Here is a 13,894-nt window from a genome sequence, read left to right on the forward strand (position 1 = left end):
CCTCCTCCGCTCCCGGCCTGGTCCCTTCCCCGCCCGTCTGAGGGCCCCGACCCGTCCCCCCACACGGGCAGGGCTCCCCGGGCCCGGGAGCCGCGAAGAGCCGGGCAAGCCCCTGCCCCGGGGGTGGTTTTGGGGCTCTTTTCCTGGTGCGACTTAAAATGCCATTTCTTGTCTCAAGGGCTCTATATAGCACTTTATTTATCACCTAAGCTATCAGAACAACACGCAGGTGTTGGATCAACAGCAGCCTCGGGTCTGGCTCGATGTGGAGACTGGGATTAGGTAATCAAATTAATGCGAAAGATTGGGGTTCTTCTTAAATCCCAGTTAAGGAATTGTTCTCAAGCCTGTCAAATCAGAATACCGCTAAACGGCTTAACGGTGACAACTATTCCACTTCAAAAGCCCAAACCGCAGTTTCAGAGGGCAGTCGCGAGGCTGCTTTTCCAGCTGGCTGGCACGTGTATTTAAAGCTTTATAATTGCAGTACTATCACTTCTAAGCAGACAGGCTTATAGCCAAGGAGAACATCCGTGGTTTGACTTAACAGGGCCATCGAGAGTGCCCGCAGAGGAAATTAAACTGTTAGAAAGTTTTCCTTCCCAGCTCGTGGGCCTCGGTCCGTCCGTGCCCCATCGTGCTCTGCCGGCTCCGAGGGGTGGCGGACCGGAGGGCGGCGAGCCGGCTGCGATCCTCCTCCTCTTTCAGGAATGACACAAAAGCCTCAAGTCGCTCAGCCCACCTTTGATGCGGAATCCACCTCGATGCATGCATTTGTGGTATTTAGGAGTGCTTAAACGTGGGCAGCTGATTTCTCGATGCTTGTAGGAAGGGGAGCAGCACAGCTGGATCCGGATGGCGACGCTCTAACGACCGCTGCATCCCTCCAGCAGATCTCTGCCTGCGGAGGGAAATGCTTATCAGCGGGAGAGCCGTGATCAGCGATTATGTGGCATCCTCTTTTGGGGCGACGTGTTGTAAAGACCCCGGAGCGTCAGCCAGGTGACCCTCGAGGTAAGGCTCAGCTGCCTGATTTGGGGTTTTCCCTGCCTCGTGTCGTGGTGTGGGGATGCATCAGGGGCGAGGTGCATTTTCTGCCTGCGTTGGTTGATTTTTGATGAACAGAAGTAATGCAGACGGGGCAGGGAGTCTGCCTGGCCTTGCTGGGTGAACGGCCTCAGCTCACCAGTTCACGGAGAGTTACCCACCGTTCCGGTGGATAAATCCTAACACAAAATCGATCGACAGAGAGTGCCTGCTCTGCCTTCCCCCCATCACCCCAGAGGATCTTCCCCTTCCTCCTGACAGGGCAGGAGCATCTGAGGGTGCAGTCGCCTGGTGCCGAGCCACCATGTCCTTTCTGACACCTCCCGTAGTGCTGCCAGGCCCGCACCAGCGATCCCCCCCTCTTCCTTGCCACCCAGCGGTGGGTCCCAGCTCCCCACCCGGCCCTGGCACCTCTTTGCCTCCGGGCTCGCTCCCTCCCCAAAGTGCCCCAGCCCCCTTTCCTGGAACCCCTGCTCCCCCACCAGCTCCGATTCCCCCGGTCCCTTTGCGCTGGCATCCCCAGAGCTGCTCCTAACCCCAGCCCCGCAGCCCATCCAGGCGCCTTCTAGCCCTGGCCTGGTGTCCCCCTGCCCAGTCCCTGCCCTGGTGTGGCCCCGCTCCCCACGGCCGTGCCCCGCTGGCCCCGCAGGGGATGCCACCACTGGAAGGGATGGGCTGGGCTCCTCCCCAACCCACTGGACACCCCCCCCCGGGACACCCTGGGCTCGGGGCCATCCCATGGGCTGTGTGGGGCTGGGAGGCCCTGGGTTTGGGGTGGCCCCATGGGCTGTGCGGGACCCCAAGTTTGGTGTTGCCCCATAGGTTGTATGGGGCGCTAGGCTCAGGGCGACCCCCTAGGCTACGTGGGGGTGCAGGGCCCTGGGCTTGGGGCAGCCCCACGGGCTGTGCCTTGGGACAGCAGTGTTCCCATAGGCTGTATGGGGAGGCCCCATAGGCCGTGTGGGGCTGCATAGCCCTGGGCTCAGAGCAGTCTTCTAGGCTGTGTGGGGCCTTTGGGCTCGGGGTGACCCTACGGGCTTTGTGGGGCTGCAAGGCCCTGGACTCGGGGTGGCCCTGCAGACCGCGTGGGGCCGCAGGGCTTGGGATGGCCCCAAAGGCTGTGGGGGGTCCGTGGAGCCCCCGACTCGGTGTAGCCCCTCGGTGAGGCCAGCTGGTGCAGGCTGGTTCTGTGCTCCTGCCACGGGATGCAGGGGACTCTTCTAGCACCCTTTGCATGGTTTGCTACCCAAAAGTGCCAGCTGGGTGCTCCCCCGAGCAGCGGGAGAGTCACCTTGTTTTTCCTGCTCTCCCAGGATGTGCGGGCAGGGTGGTGCCCGAGCTGGGGTGCAAGGCAGAGCACCCCGCAAAGCCCAAACCCCCGTGTTCGGCTATGCACGGTGCTGCCCAGCGCTTGGGAGCTTGCGAGTTTGCGGGGTTTGCTTATTGCGGGGGTTGCAATGGGCTGTGTCACGGCCTGGGAGCGCAGCTGGGTTTGTCTCGGTGGTGCTGATGAGCGGTTTTGGGAACAGGGCAAGTCAGATCATCTTTTATGAGGCTGGTAAAGCTGTTGATTGTGGGTTGAGCGGGGCCGAGTCACCTACTGCGGCCATTTGGGGGGGTGTGAGTGGAGCGGTTTGGCTGGAAGAGCTGAACTAGATTAGAGATTATTGTTTGGTTCTTTGCTAATCCCTAATCTCTTAACGCTTCTCTGGGTGGTAACGCTTGAATCAGAAGCAGGTGTGGACCCACCCCGGAGGTGGGCGTTGAGCTTCCCTGCTTCTACGTGGGAGAGAGCAAGTTGGGGAGACGTCGCCGGGTTTGGTGCAAACACAAGGTGGCAGCTGGGCTCGTTGTTCCCGTTTGCTGCCGTCTGCCGAGCCCATCACCCCGTGAGCAGAGCAGCCGGCAGTTGTGGGGCAGTTTCTCAGACTCTGCCCTGAGCTACCCCAGACTGGGAGCCAAGATCGGCCCTCCTGCCTGTCCTCTGAACTCAGCTGAAGCAGGGAACGAATGTGTGTGTGCTCATCCCTACATCAGCCCCAGCTCAGAAAAAGAGTAGTTTTGTGCAGTTATCACCACCCAGCTCTGCTATGGAGAGAGGAGGGCTTCTCCTGACACTTAGAAGCACCGTGAGGTCTCCTGGGGCTAGGAAAGATGGCTAAAAGCCATGGCAAACCGGTGAGTTCAGATATTACGCTCTCGTATCAGCGTTGGTTGGGCTGTGCTTTGCTTTCCCTTGTTTCACCTTGGAGCCTTAACAGTCTTGTTAGTGAGGAAACGTGCCGTGTCTTTCAGATGTCTCCTACTGAAATCAGAAAGGCTTTTCACTGCCAGGGTGAGTGTTGTATCAGGTCTCTGAGGAGATGAGGGCTCCTGCAGAGCTGTTCTCCCCGCAGCCCGTTGTGCACGGATGGAGGCAGAGCTCCCTGGATCATCTCCTCGCTGTTGACTTACGGAGGGTTTGCTGATGGCCACATCTGTGGGGTTATAAAAGGTTTTTTGCAGTAAATGGAGCTCTGGCAGCTCTGTCTGTTTTGATTCCTGCCTTCTGGTGAGCGCTGTTGGGATGTAACTTAATTTAGGGATTTAATTTAAGGACTTGAGTGACTCATTTGGGGAAGAAGCCAAATTTAAGGAATTTAAGGACTTAAGTGGCTCATTTGGGGAAGAAGTGGAGCAAGGTAGTGATACAGCTGCTGAATGGTTGGGACCTGGCTGAGGAGACTGAGGAGAGCGGTTTGGTTCTGTTTCTGCTTTTCTCTCTCATGAAAACTTAACAAAAAGCAGAAGAGATTTGCAGTAAAAAGAGCTGAGGGCTGTTTGGAGCTCCGTTTCTAATTGCTAACTGACCTTGTTCTTTAATAGGGTTTGTGTATCCCCAAAGCCGACGGTTCCCTTCCTCTTTTAGCAGATCCGAGGAGAAGAGCCAGGATGCCGCATCGCACCATTCATCTTTTCCGGAAGGGACTTCGGCTTCATGACAACCCAACGCTGCTGGCCGCGCTGGAGTCCTCGGAGGTCGTCTACCCTGTCTACATCCTGGACAGAAAGTTCATGACGTCCGTGATGCACATAGGGGACCTGCGGTGGCATTTTCTGCTGCAGTCCCTGGAGGACCTCCAGAAAAACTTGTGTCAGCTGGGCTCTTGCTTGCTGGTTATTCAAGGAGAGTACGAGTCTGTTCTTAGAGATCACATCCAGAAGTGGAATATCACGCAAGTGACTCTGGATGCGGAGATGGAACCATTTTACAAGGAAATGGAGGCCAGCATACGACGTCTGGGAGAAGAGCTGGGGTTTGAGGTGCTTTCTCTGGTGGGCCACAGTCTGTACGATACCAAACGGTACGTGGTTGCCCGAAAGACCAGTGAGGTGTCTCCAGGAGGGTTTATTTTGGATTTAGCAAGCATCAGGGAGAAAAGGCCAAGTAGCTTGGTCCTTCTGGATCCTAATGTGTTCCTTTTGAGAAAATTGGACTATCTGAGATGAATGTGGCACTGTTTGCTGGAGAATTTTTCTGTGTTGGTCTGCTGGAAGTCACAGAAGAGATTTTGCCCAGGTGTTAGAATGTTGGGCTGTGATTTGAGTCTAAAGAGTTTGTTAATTTTTTCCCCTTTCGGCAGTTTAATTCACTTCAAAACTTACATTAGCTACTCTTTTAAACAGAGTGGAAGAAATTCCTGAACACATTTAATAGGACTTTTATATAAATTTTTTGTGTCAGATCCTTTTATATCTTTCTAATCTACTTTCACCGGAGCTGGATAGGCCTTGATCTAAGCTGTTACTCAGAGCTGAATGACTGAAGATATTGAAATTAATAATAACAGGGAGGTGATCAGTAATAGCCAAAACAACCTTAACGCTCCAATTCTGGAAAGCCCCTAATTTACGTAAATGGCGGGATGCGTGTGACTTGCCGCCTTGAGTTCAAGCTGTCTGTTTGCACAGGTGGTTGCTCACACAGAAGAGTTATTTACTGCCCTGAACCTGTTTGTTTTTGGGATCGGGCTGCCTCTGGCAGCCCCAGAGGTGTTCTGCCCCTTGCGCTCTGCCATCCTGGCTATGTCTGGCTGTACAGAGCTGCCCAGTTGAAACTGTGGCTGGGCATCCTGGTCCCGCGTTTGTTGTCTCAAGTCCTGAGAGACTGCTCTCAGGATGGATGTACGTTCACCCAGGGAAGTTTTACTTGTAGAATCTGTAATTTCCACATTCAGTTGCATGAACTGAGGCTGTTCCGGCCTGTGCTGTCACCTTCCTATCCACTGGCAGCTCCAGCTTCCTTCTTGGTTTATATTATGGTGAAAAGTGACCTTGTTTTACTTAGGATTTTGGACCTGAACAGTGGGACTCCCCCATTAACATACAAGCGGTTCCTTCACATTCTGTCTCTGCTTGGCGACCCTGAGGTGCCTGTCCGAAACCTTACAGCTGAAGACTTCCAGTAAGTAAAACCCTGTAACAGTAACAGTAACATCCAGTAACACCTGCAGGAAATTGCAGGTCCTTTTTTTCTGCCCCAAAAAAGAAGAGCCAGGGCCACGGCGTGTTTTAGATGTTGCGTTGCATTACTTCTGTGCGTGGAGGGTTATCGATTGTACGTACAGGGGAGGGGATTCTGCCGTTGGGAGGGGAGAGCAGATGAGAGGGGGCGCAGTCCAAAGACTTAAGCTTTTGCAAGGCACATTGAGACAGACTTATAAGGTATGTAAAAGTTTAACAGAGGAATGACTAAGGAATTACAGGTTGGTCTCTCAAAGGCATGCTTCCTCACGAATCAAGATTCAAGGCAGGAACTGGATGAACCACTGTAGTTTGTTTTATGCGGGAAGTTTGGTGGAATAATCATACTGTTCCCTTCTGGCTTTAAATCCTTCTCTCCTCCCCTCTGCTGTATGGGAAGGAGAGACCGAGCTCATGTCTCCCAGGGCTTGAGAAGCAGCTCAGAGTCAAGGATGTCTTATGTTTGGCTCCGCGTGAGGAGAGGTCAGTGATCCAAAGGGAGGTAAGATTGGGGTAGGAGAGAGCTGGCCACTGGGGATGGGACTGCAGATACTTGGGACTTGTGTCAAGCGCCTCCTGTGTGCCCTCAGCTCTGTGTCGGTAACCTAGGCTTAGGTCTTCCCATCTTGCGGGAATCCTGTTAATTCCTGAATGTGGTCCTCAGATAGTCTGATGATAAGACCCATGTAAGTATTGGGATATAGCCGTTCCTATATTTTTTTCTTGCACTGTTTTTTTTTTTTTTTTCCTTTTTTCCCTAATTTGTTTATTTGCACTTTTTAAATTAATGATGATGAGAGCTAAGTGGTTCACAAGCTTCCCAGCAGGCCTGTGTTACGTCAGTGCTCTGAGAGCTGCACTGGCCCCTTCTTCTGTAGGTGTCTGCAACAGAGCTGAGCTCAGTTTTTTCCAGGTAGGTAGAAAGACCTCTGTTGGTATCTGAGTCCATTCATGGTTTTTGAGAAGTCTGCGTACCGCTGACACTTCCTTGAACCTCCTCTGTGTTTTACAGGGGGGAAGGTAACCATACCCTGATGCTCCTCCAGCCTCACAGGGGGCAGAGGCCTTGGGGAAGCCTCAGCAGCTGAGGCTGCAGAAGAGATGTGGGGGGACTGCTCAGAGGTGGGGGCTTGGGGAGCCCCCACCTTGGTTAGGAAGGAGCAGCTGGGGGGGGCGGCCCAGGGAGCTGATCTGCCTCCTTCCCTATGAAACCTCTCCGAGAGCGACCTCTCCTCAGAGGCACGGGAGCTGGAGCGGCCTTTGGAGGCAGTGCCAGTGCCCCATAATTACGTTTAGAGTCTGAGGAGGCTCTTGGCTCCCTCCCAGGGATGGATGAGACAGCCGGGGGAAGCTGGAGAGGAGGTGCCTCCGAGCCTCACGTAGCGGATGGGAGGCCAGAGGGGTGTCTGAGCTGTGGGGGCTGCAGCCGACTGCTCTGAGCGCTGTAATTTGGTGGGTCTGTTCCTTTTCCCCCAGTTCAGGCTAGCATTACCTGGAGCGATTGCAGAACGAGCTCTTACGCAAGGAGAGTGCAGCCTGGGGTTTCTGGCTGTGCTTTCGTTCCCCTGCGCTCTGGCTGTGCCACAACAGAGGAGATCTTGGCGTGTGCAATGGGCAGGGGTCTTCCTCCCTCTTCTGGCTCCAGTTCCCTCTTTGAAAGAGGCCTCTCTCTCACATTAGGAGATGTAGGCCCCCTGACCCGGGCCTGGCTGAGTGTTACAGGGTGCCCCTCCCCGTGGATTTGAAGATCTCCCTGGAGAGCCTTTCCCCCTGGAGAGGAGGGGAGACCGAAGGGCTACAGCGCCTGGAGCAACACTTGACTGACCAGGTCAGCCTTGATTTTACATGGGTGATGATGGTGGCTCTAGATGGGCTGAGGTTACCGTCCCCCTTGCTCCTTTTATGTGTCCGGACGCCAAGAAACCACTCAGCTGTTCCAGCTCTAGCTGAGTTCTTCCCCGCCGGGGCTCGGCTCTTGGCAGCCAAGCCTGCCTTGGTGCTGGCTGCTTTTAAGCAGATGCTTTACCCGCTCCCAGCTTCATAAAGTAGAAAAGGTCTTCAGTGCAGCGCTGTTGCACTGAGAGAGCTGTTCCCCGTGTCACAAAATCACCCGGCTCTCTGGGGAGAGCAGAGCTTCACAGCACCCACGGGTGAGACGTGGCCTTGACGTTGGGCTTGGAGGAGGTCTACGTATTTGAAGATCTTGGAGGAGGACGGCAGCCTGGTCTCAAGACGTTGTCCTTGATGGTGGCATCTGCGGGAGGATGGGCGGTGAGAGCATTTTCCAGGCATGACATTGAACAGGCCCCTGTGATGCAGAAGCCAATTGCCGAGAGTTTTTGCCCTGTTTCATTAGCTGGACATGTGTCACCTTGTACTGTCTGAACCTGGATTTCTGTTTTCATTTTAGGGCTGGGTGGCAAGTTTCACTAAACCGAGAACAATCCCAAATTCACTGCTTCCAAGCACCACAGGCCTGAGCCCGTATTTCAGTATGGGCTGTCTGTCAGTTCGCACCTTTTTTTATAGGTTGTCAAACATTTATGCTCAGGTAAGAAAATAATTGGTCATAGTTAGGCAAATCCAGCGCTCTCACGTGTCTGGCGTGTGAGGCTAGGATTTAACACTCGGATCATCTTAGTAGAGACCTGGTGCATCAAAAAATGCTACTTTGCTAGTGTCTTCTCACAGAGTCCTATGAAATCTGTGAGTGGCTTTATATGTTGTGTGAAACACCTGTGAACGTATACAGCTTTTCCCAATTAAGTTTTAGAAATATGATAAATAGGGAGCAATGAGACCTGGAAGCAGCAGGGAAGCCCAGGAAAACCCTCCTAAAATTCAAGGAGTTCAAGACGTCTGCCAGATGTTTAAGTGAAGTTTTTGATCAGTTTAGCCTGTTCAAGCAGTTTTGTTTGTAGAAAGCATCTGTTTTCATCTTAGAGAAGTTTTAACTATGGCATAAGCCAAAACCAACTTCTGAAAACTTGTTTGATTCTTAAGAAACAGAATGGTTGAAAACAACCCAAGAAAACCAAGGTCTCCCTGAACCTCCTTCTTAAGAGTATCTCGAGATGTGCCTGAGCCACCTGAATTCAGCAAGCCGAGCAGTTAATATGTTAATAAACGCATGTTTGGTTTAAGAAATCCCAGTGTGACACCATTTTGGAAGGCAGATGGAGAATGTTTGGGGTAACGCTGAGGTCTAACAGAGTTCAGCTTTGCTTTTGGGCATATAGCATTGCTTCAGATCTTTGATTTCTTTGGCTTTCATGGTGAAGTGCCATGAAGCCAGTAGTGCAGTTAGATTAATCTTTATTTTATGGGCCTGACAGTCACAAAATGAGTGAGACTGCAATGGTATAGATGAACTGAAGCTTTCACCTCATGTGTCTTTTGCAGGCCAAGCATCACTCTCTGCCCCCAGTGTCGCTCCAAGGGCAGCTTCTGTGGAGGGAATTCTTCTATACAGTGGCGTCAGCAACACCAAACTTCACCAAAATGGCTGGGAACCCCATCTGCCTTCAGATCAGTTGGCGTGAGGATGCAGAGAGGCTCCACAAGTGGAAAACGGTAACAGGATGTATTGCCACAACTGCTACGTTTCAGTTTAGAGCTTTTCTGTTGCCCGGAGGTTGTTCCCTGATGGCTATTTGAGGTGGGGCTTACAGCACCGTGTAGAAAAGAAGCGTAATGAAGCTTCGTGCAGGAGGGCGGATGTTTCTTTTCTGCTGCAGGCACAGACGGGGTTCCCGTGGATCGACGCGATTATGACCCAGCTGCGCCAGGAAGGCTGGATCCATCACCTTGCTCGGCACGCTGTTGCCTGCTTCCTGACGCGGGGGGACCTTTGGATCAGCTGGGAAGAGGGCATGAAGGTTCACTTCTGGTTTTTGGTTTTCTCTGTTCTGGCTGACCTTGAGAAACGCCTGCAAAATGTGAGCCTGGCAGTGGGAGGTGTACTGTCGAGTAGTGCTTCGTTACTGAGCCTCACTAGAAATCTCATGGTTTATGAAATCTCATGGTCTCTCGCTCGAGTCCGAGCCCTGCTGTGCTGGGCTCAGCGGTGAGAGGTCGTTCCCATCCCCAAGGCCTGGCGATTTTGGATGGTGAGGATATTGGAGACCTCCTCAGTCTGCAGCAGGCCTCAAAGCCAGAGCTTTGGGCTTTGGGTTGCTCTGTCGCTGGGTCCTGCTCTAGCTTCCTTCTGGCAAACTGTCTTGCTGGAGAGCCTTCCCTGTGTGCCCTGTGAGGAGGGTAGCCCAGAGCAGCACAGTGCCAAGCTTCACCCTTCATCTCCCAGCCTGTTGTGTTTTTTTTACCACAAAGGCAGCCATTTCAGGGGTGTTTCTCTCTTTCTCTTCCTGTCCCGGACACGCAGGTGTTTGAAGAGCTGCTTTTAGATGCTGACTACAGCATCAACGCGGGGAACTGGATGTGGCTGTCGGCCAGCGCTTTCTTCCACCAGTACACACGGATCTTCTGCCCTGTCCGCTTTGGGAGGCGCACGGACCCCGAGGGGCAGTACATCCGGTGAGGCGATGCACGGCACGGCACCGTCTGCTCCGTTAGTGCTTCCCTGGCTCCACTTACAGCAGGAGCTGGTGAACTCGGGCTGTTTGGAACACGTACCCCTGTGGAACAGGGGTCACAGCAATGATTTTATTGAACACATAAGGAAACTGAGGCACAGAGAAGCAAAGAGAGATACCCGTGGTTGCACAGGTGATGACTGAGCAGGGCATCGTATTGATTTGCGAGCACTTGTCGGCTCCAGCACCGTGTTTGATCACCAGGCTGGCTCCTCTTTCTAAAGGACCCGAGTAAAACTTCCCACAGCTCCCCTCGCTCCAGTCTGTGCTGTGTTTCTTGGTTTTGTAGGGGGTCCGATTCATTTCAGACACTTGAGTTTTATTTCCCACTCCGAGTGAGTCGTCTTTGCTTCAAAGCCTCAGTTTCCTTATCTCTAGATAAGGTACTGACGGGCTTTCTCATAAGTAGTGGGTGTTACAGCTGACTGCAATAGGGGCAGGCTGTGGTGGTGTCTGAGCACACAACTCAATTTCCCCACACCTCCTCTTCCTCACGTCCTGTCCAGCTTTGTGTCTTGTCACGGGGAAGCCCACGCTGACACACCTGACAGAGTGGGGCAGAACATGGCTTTTCTGTTCCGTAAGAATTTTTTAGATTTTTAAAAATTTGTTTGGTTTTGAAATTTATTAGGGTTTAGAACAAAATGTCAGTGAAAATATTAAAAACAAAAATATTTTGGATGAAGTAAAAACTGAAGTAATGTTTAAATCAACCCATTTATTCTTTGCTGTAAAGTTAACTTTTGGAAGATACCACCCTACGGAGGGTTTCAGAGCATAAAAACAATTCTGTGCAAAATGAATCAGACCTTCCCCAGGGATTGTGGTATCAGTACGATCACCAAGAATTAATATGGCATAGGCTGGTTTACGCTTCTCTTAAATGTCTGAGTATTTGTCTGGAGGATTATAAAACCCCATATTATTCCTGTTTTGTAGGAAATACTTGCCTATACTAAAGAACTTTCCCTCCAAGTACATCTACGAGCCCTGGACAGCATCTGAAGAGGAGCAGAAGCAAGCGGGGTGTATCATAGGTAATTCATTCGGATGCCTTGCTAAGGATTTTGCTGCTGCTAACTGTCCAAAATAATTACATGTGTGAGACGGAAGCGTCACACTTCCAACACGTGTCATGCATTTATCTTCTGAAAATGCATTAATCCAGCAGTCTACCTTCTGTCAATTCTCCTTTAAAGTTTTTTACTGGAGTCTAATTTCAGAGTACATATTTTTGCCTCAACTTCATGTTCTAAAACTACTGCATCACTCTAAGTTGTTGCCTGTGCATTTATCTGTCTCGGGTGCTTGGCTGTCTTTAAATAGTATCTGAACATCTTGTGCTTTTATGCTTGCTCTAATGCATCTTTGAAGTCTCTTAGCAGCTTATGTCTATGGGAGCTCTTCGTCTTTGATGGAGAGAAACAGGCACTTCTGAAGGGTGGGTCCCGTGGTCTATCTTAGATGCCATTTATTTTAAGAAAAGCTGCAAGCATTTGCCCTGGTGCAAATCCAGTGAAACGTCCTTGATTGGTTCCGTAAAGGCTGCTGTCTCCGTGTTGCACCAGGTCAAGGTTACCCTTTCCCGATGGTGAACCACAAGGAAGCCAGCGACCACAACCTGCAGCTGATGAAACAGGTCAGAGAGGAACAGTACAGAACAGCCCAGCTCACGAGAGGTAAGAGGTGCTGCAGCACTGGGATGTTCAGTGTACTGCGACGCAGAGGCCGTCACCAGCTTTGGGGGTTGGTTTTGTGTTGGTTTCCAGGATGCCTTTGCTCTTGGTTACCAACGCCATGTCCTGCTCTTCTAGTTACCGTTAAAATGGGAAACCCAGAGGTTGAGCAGTGTCCCTTCCCTTCTGGCTGCTCTTGCAGGATGGGAGCTTGCTTGTGCCGGCTGGAGGAATGCCTTCCCAAAAGCGGGCCTTCTCCACCTTCTGTAGGTCTGCACAAACAGACTCCCCAGCCCCCAGCTTTGCAAGGTGTTATCCCCGAGGTGCAGAAATCTCTGCAGCTCTGCCCACGCCTCTTGCGAACCAGAGCATCGTTGTTTGTCCTTTTTACCATCATCTACCCTGCCCTGTAGCAGGAATTATTTGAGATTCCCACTGACCACTAATTAGCAAAAAGCACTTAAATTTCTTAGAGCAGCTCAGCTCTTACCTTTTGAACTTGTTTTCTAAATAGGTTAAACACATGCATAACAAACGGGTAGTTATCAGGTAAGACTGGAATACTCAAACTTTGGGCTAGCCTGAATTAATTAGGTATTTCCAGTCACAGAGATGTTCCACTTACCTGGTACCTGGGCTCTTAAAATTGAAGTCCTAGGGCCTGTGATGAGCTTGTAGCCTCAGAGGAATCCTCTGCAGGAAGGAAAGTGAAGCAATGCTTTTGTATGCTGCCATAGCAGCCTCCATATATATTACAGAAATCCAACATGCAGCAGCCGAGGGGAGTTTTAAGTATTCCTGCCTCAATTGCTATGGTCAGAAGGAATTAATTGTTCCCACTCCTGTGCATACTCATGTATCCAGGAGGTTGCACATTGGTACCTTCCAGATATAACCGATGTATGCTGACAGTTCTTCCACAAACTTTTTGGTATAGGGGAGTAAATGTCGTTGGTGGAGTGAGAGTGCACTTCACTCTTATAAGAGAGAAGCAACAATACACTTTATTGATAGAAAACAGTGAGTTAACAAAGTTCAATGGTAAATGCGACAGTGGTTTAACAAGATCCCATGGCAGGGTACAGTGGATTATTTAGTGCACAGAGGACAGGGTCAGACAAAACTGTCAGGGAGACCCTCCCCGTGAGCCATGAGGTTCAGAAAGGACCCCTCTGCTTTCTGAACTCCTTCTCAGAGGGGAGTCTGGGTGCGGCTGGATCCAAACCTAGTCCCAGACTTGGTCAACGGTTTATGTCTAAAGGATTATAGATGCGCAATTAATCTTTCTATCACTTGGCTAAGATTTCAAAGTTTAGCATGCTGTTAGTCACTTACCGAGGATCTGCTGCGACAAGGAATCTCTCAACCTCGAGAAGTAACCTTGGGAGGCGTCCCTACTCAAGGGGAGATCCTGTTGGGCAGCCCGCTGCCGTGCGGGAGAGTGCAACGGGCCCTGGGCTGTCCACTGTTTATGGAGTAAGATGATTGACTTACAGTCATATTTGCATACCAGCGAGATGCCTGGGTCGCTACGCCAGACAGCCCTTGGCTACCGTGTTGCCATCCGTCCCCAAAGTCCCCATAAGCTGGATGCAGCCGTCAGGACCCCCACTGGTGGTCATTGCTTACGCGGGGTGGGGGGAGCACACTGCCACACTCCACCCCGTGACTACAGTCAATTCATCTTACCTTCACAGAGTGGTGGTACGGTCACCTCTTGCCTCTGTGCCATAAATAGTACATTGATAGTTTATGCGCTTATAGATCCACGGTAAGTAGATAGTGAAGCACGGCTCTTTGTCGTGCATTAATTTGTATGTTTGGGGTGGTTGGAGTGGGTTATTTGTTTTATCGTGTACCAAAACTTTATATACAATAGAATTATAAGTAATAGACATATTAGAGTTAGTAGAATCATAGAATCATTAAGGTTGGAAGAGACCTCCAAGATCATCGAGTCCAACCGTCAAATCAGTAAAATCACAAATCAGTAAAATCACAACTGGGTGAAGCATGAGATTAAACGCTCCCGTTGCTGTCGGTGACCATCCAAGAAGAGTTTCCCACCGATGGTGT

The 13,894-nt window shown here is 51.2% G+C and overlaps 1 protein-coding gene across 2 annotated transcripts in view; it reads left to right on the forward strand.

Moving 5' to 3' along the window:
* Positions 1–893: 893 nt before the first annotated feature.
* The window catches only part of LOC103926252 (cryptochrome-1-like), a 22,460-nt gene continuing 9,459 nt past the window's right edge, over positions 894–13,894 (forward strand). Inside the window, exons 1-10 of one of the 2 annotated variants that reach the window (XM_009335094.1) lie at positions 894–1,014; positions 3,956–4,391; positions 5,375–5,491; positions 7,231–7,378; positions 7,961–8,101; positions 8,953–9,123; positions 9,288–9,428; positions 9,932–10,083; positions 11,082–11,179; positions 11,711–11,821. In XM_009335094.1, the coding sequence (XP_009333369.1) occupies positions 948–1,014; positions 3,956–4,391; positions 5,375–5,491; positions 7,231–7,378; positions 7,961–8,101; positions 8,953–9,123; positions 9,288–9,428; positions 9,932–10,083; positions 11,082–11,179; positions 11,711–11,821 (1,582 nt within the window). In that variant the 5' untranslated portion in view covers positions 894–947. The remainder of the gene's footprint in view (positions 1,015–3,955; positions 4,392–5,374; positions 5,492–7,230; positions 7,379–7,960; positions 8,102–8,952; positions 9,124–9,287; positions 9,429–9,931; positions 10,084–11,081; positions 11,180–11,710; positions 11,822–13,894) is intronic. The other variant, XM_009335095.1, reaches the window with a different exon arrangement.

Source organism: Pygoscelis adeliae, unplaced genomic scaffold (genome assembly GCF_000699105.1).
Source record: "Pygoscelis adeliae isolate BGI_AS28 unplaced genomic scaffold, ASM69910v1 Scaffold472, whole genome shotgun sequence".
NCBI classification, from domain to species: Eukaryota; Metazoa; Chordata; class Aves; order Sphenisciformes; family Spheniscidae; genus Pygoscelis; species Pygoscelis adeliae.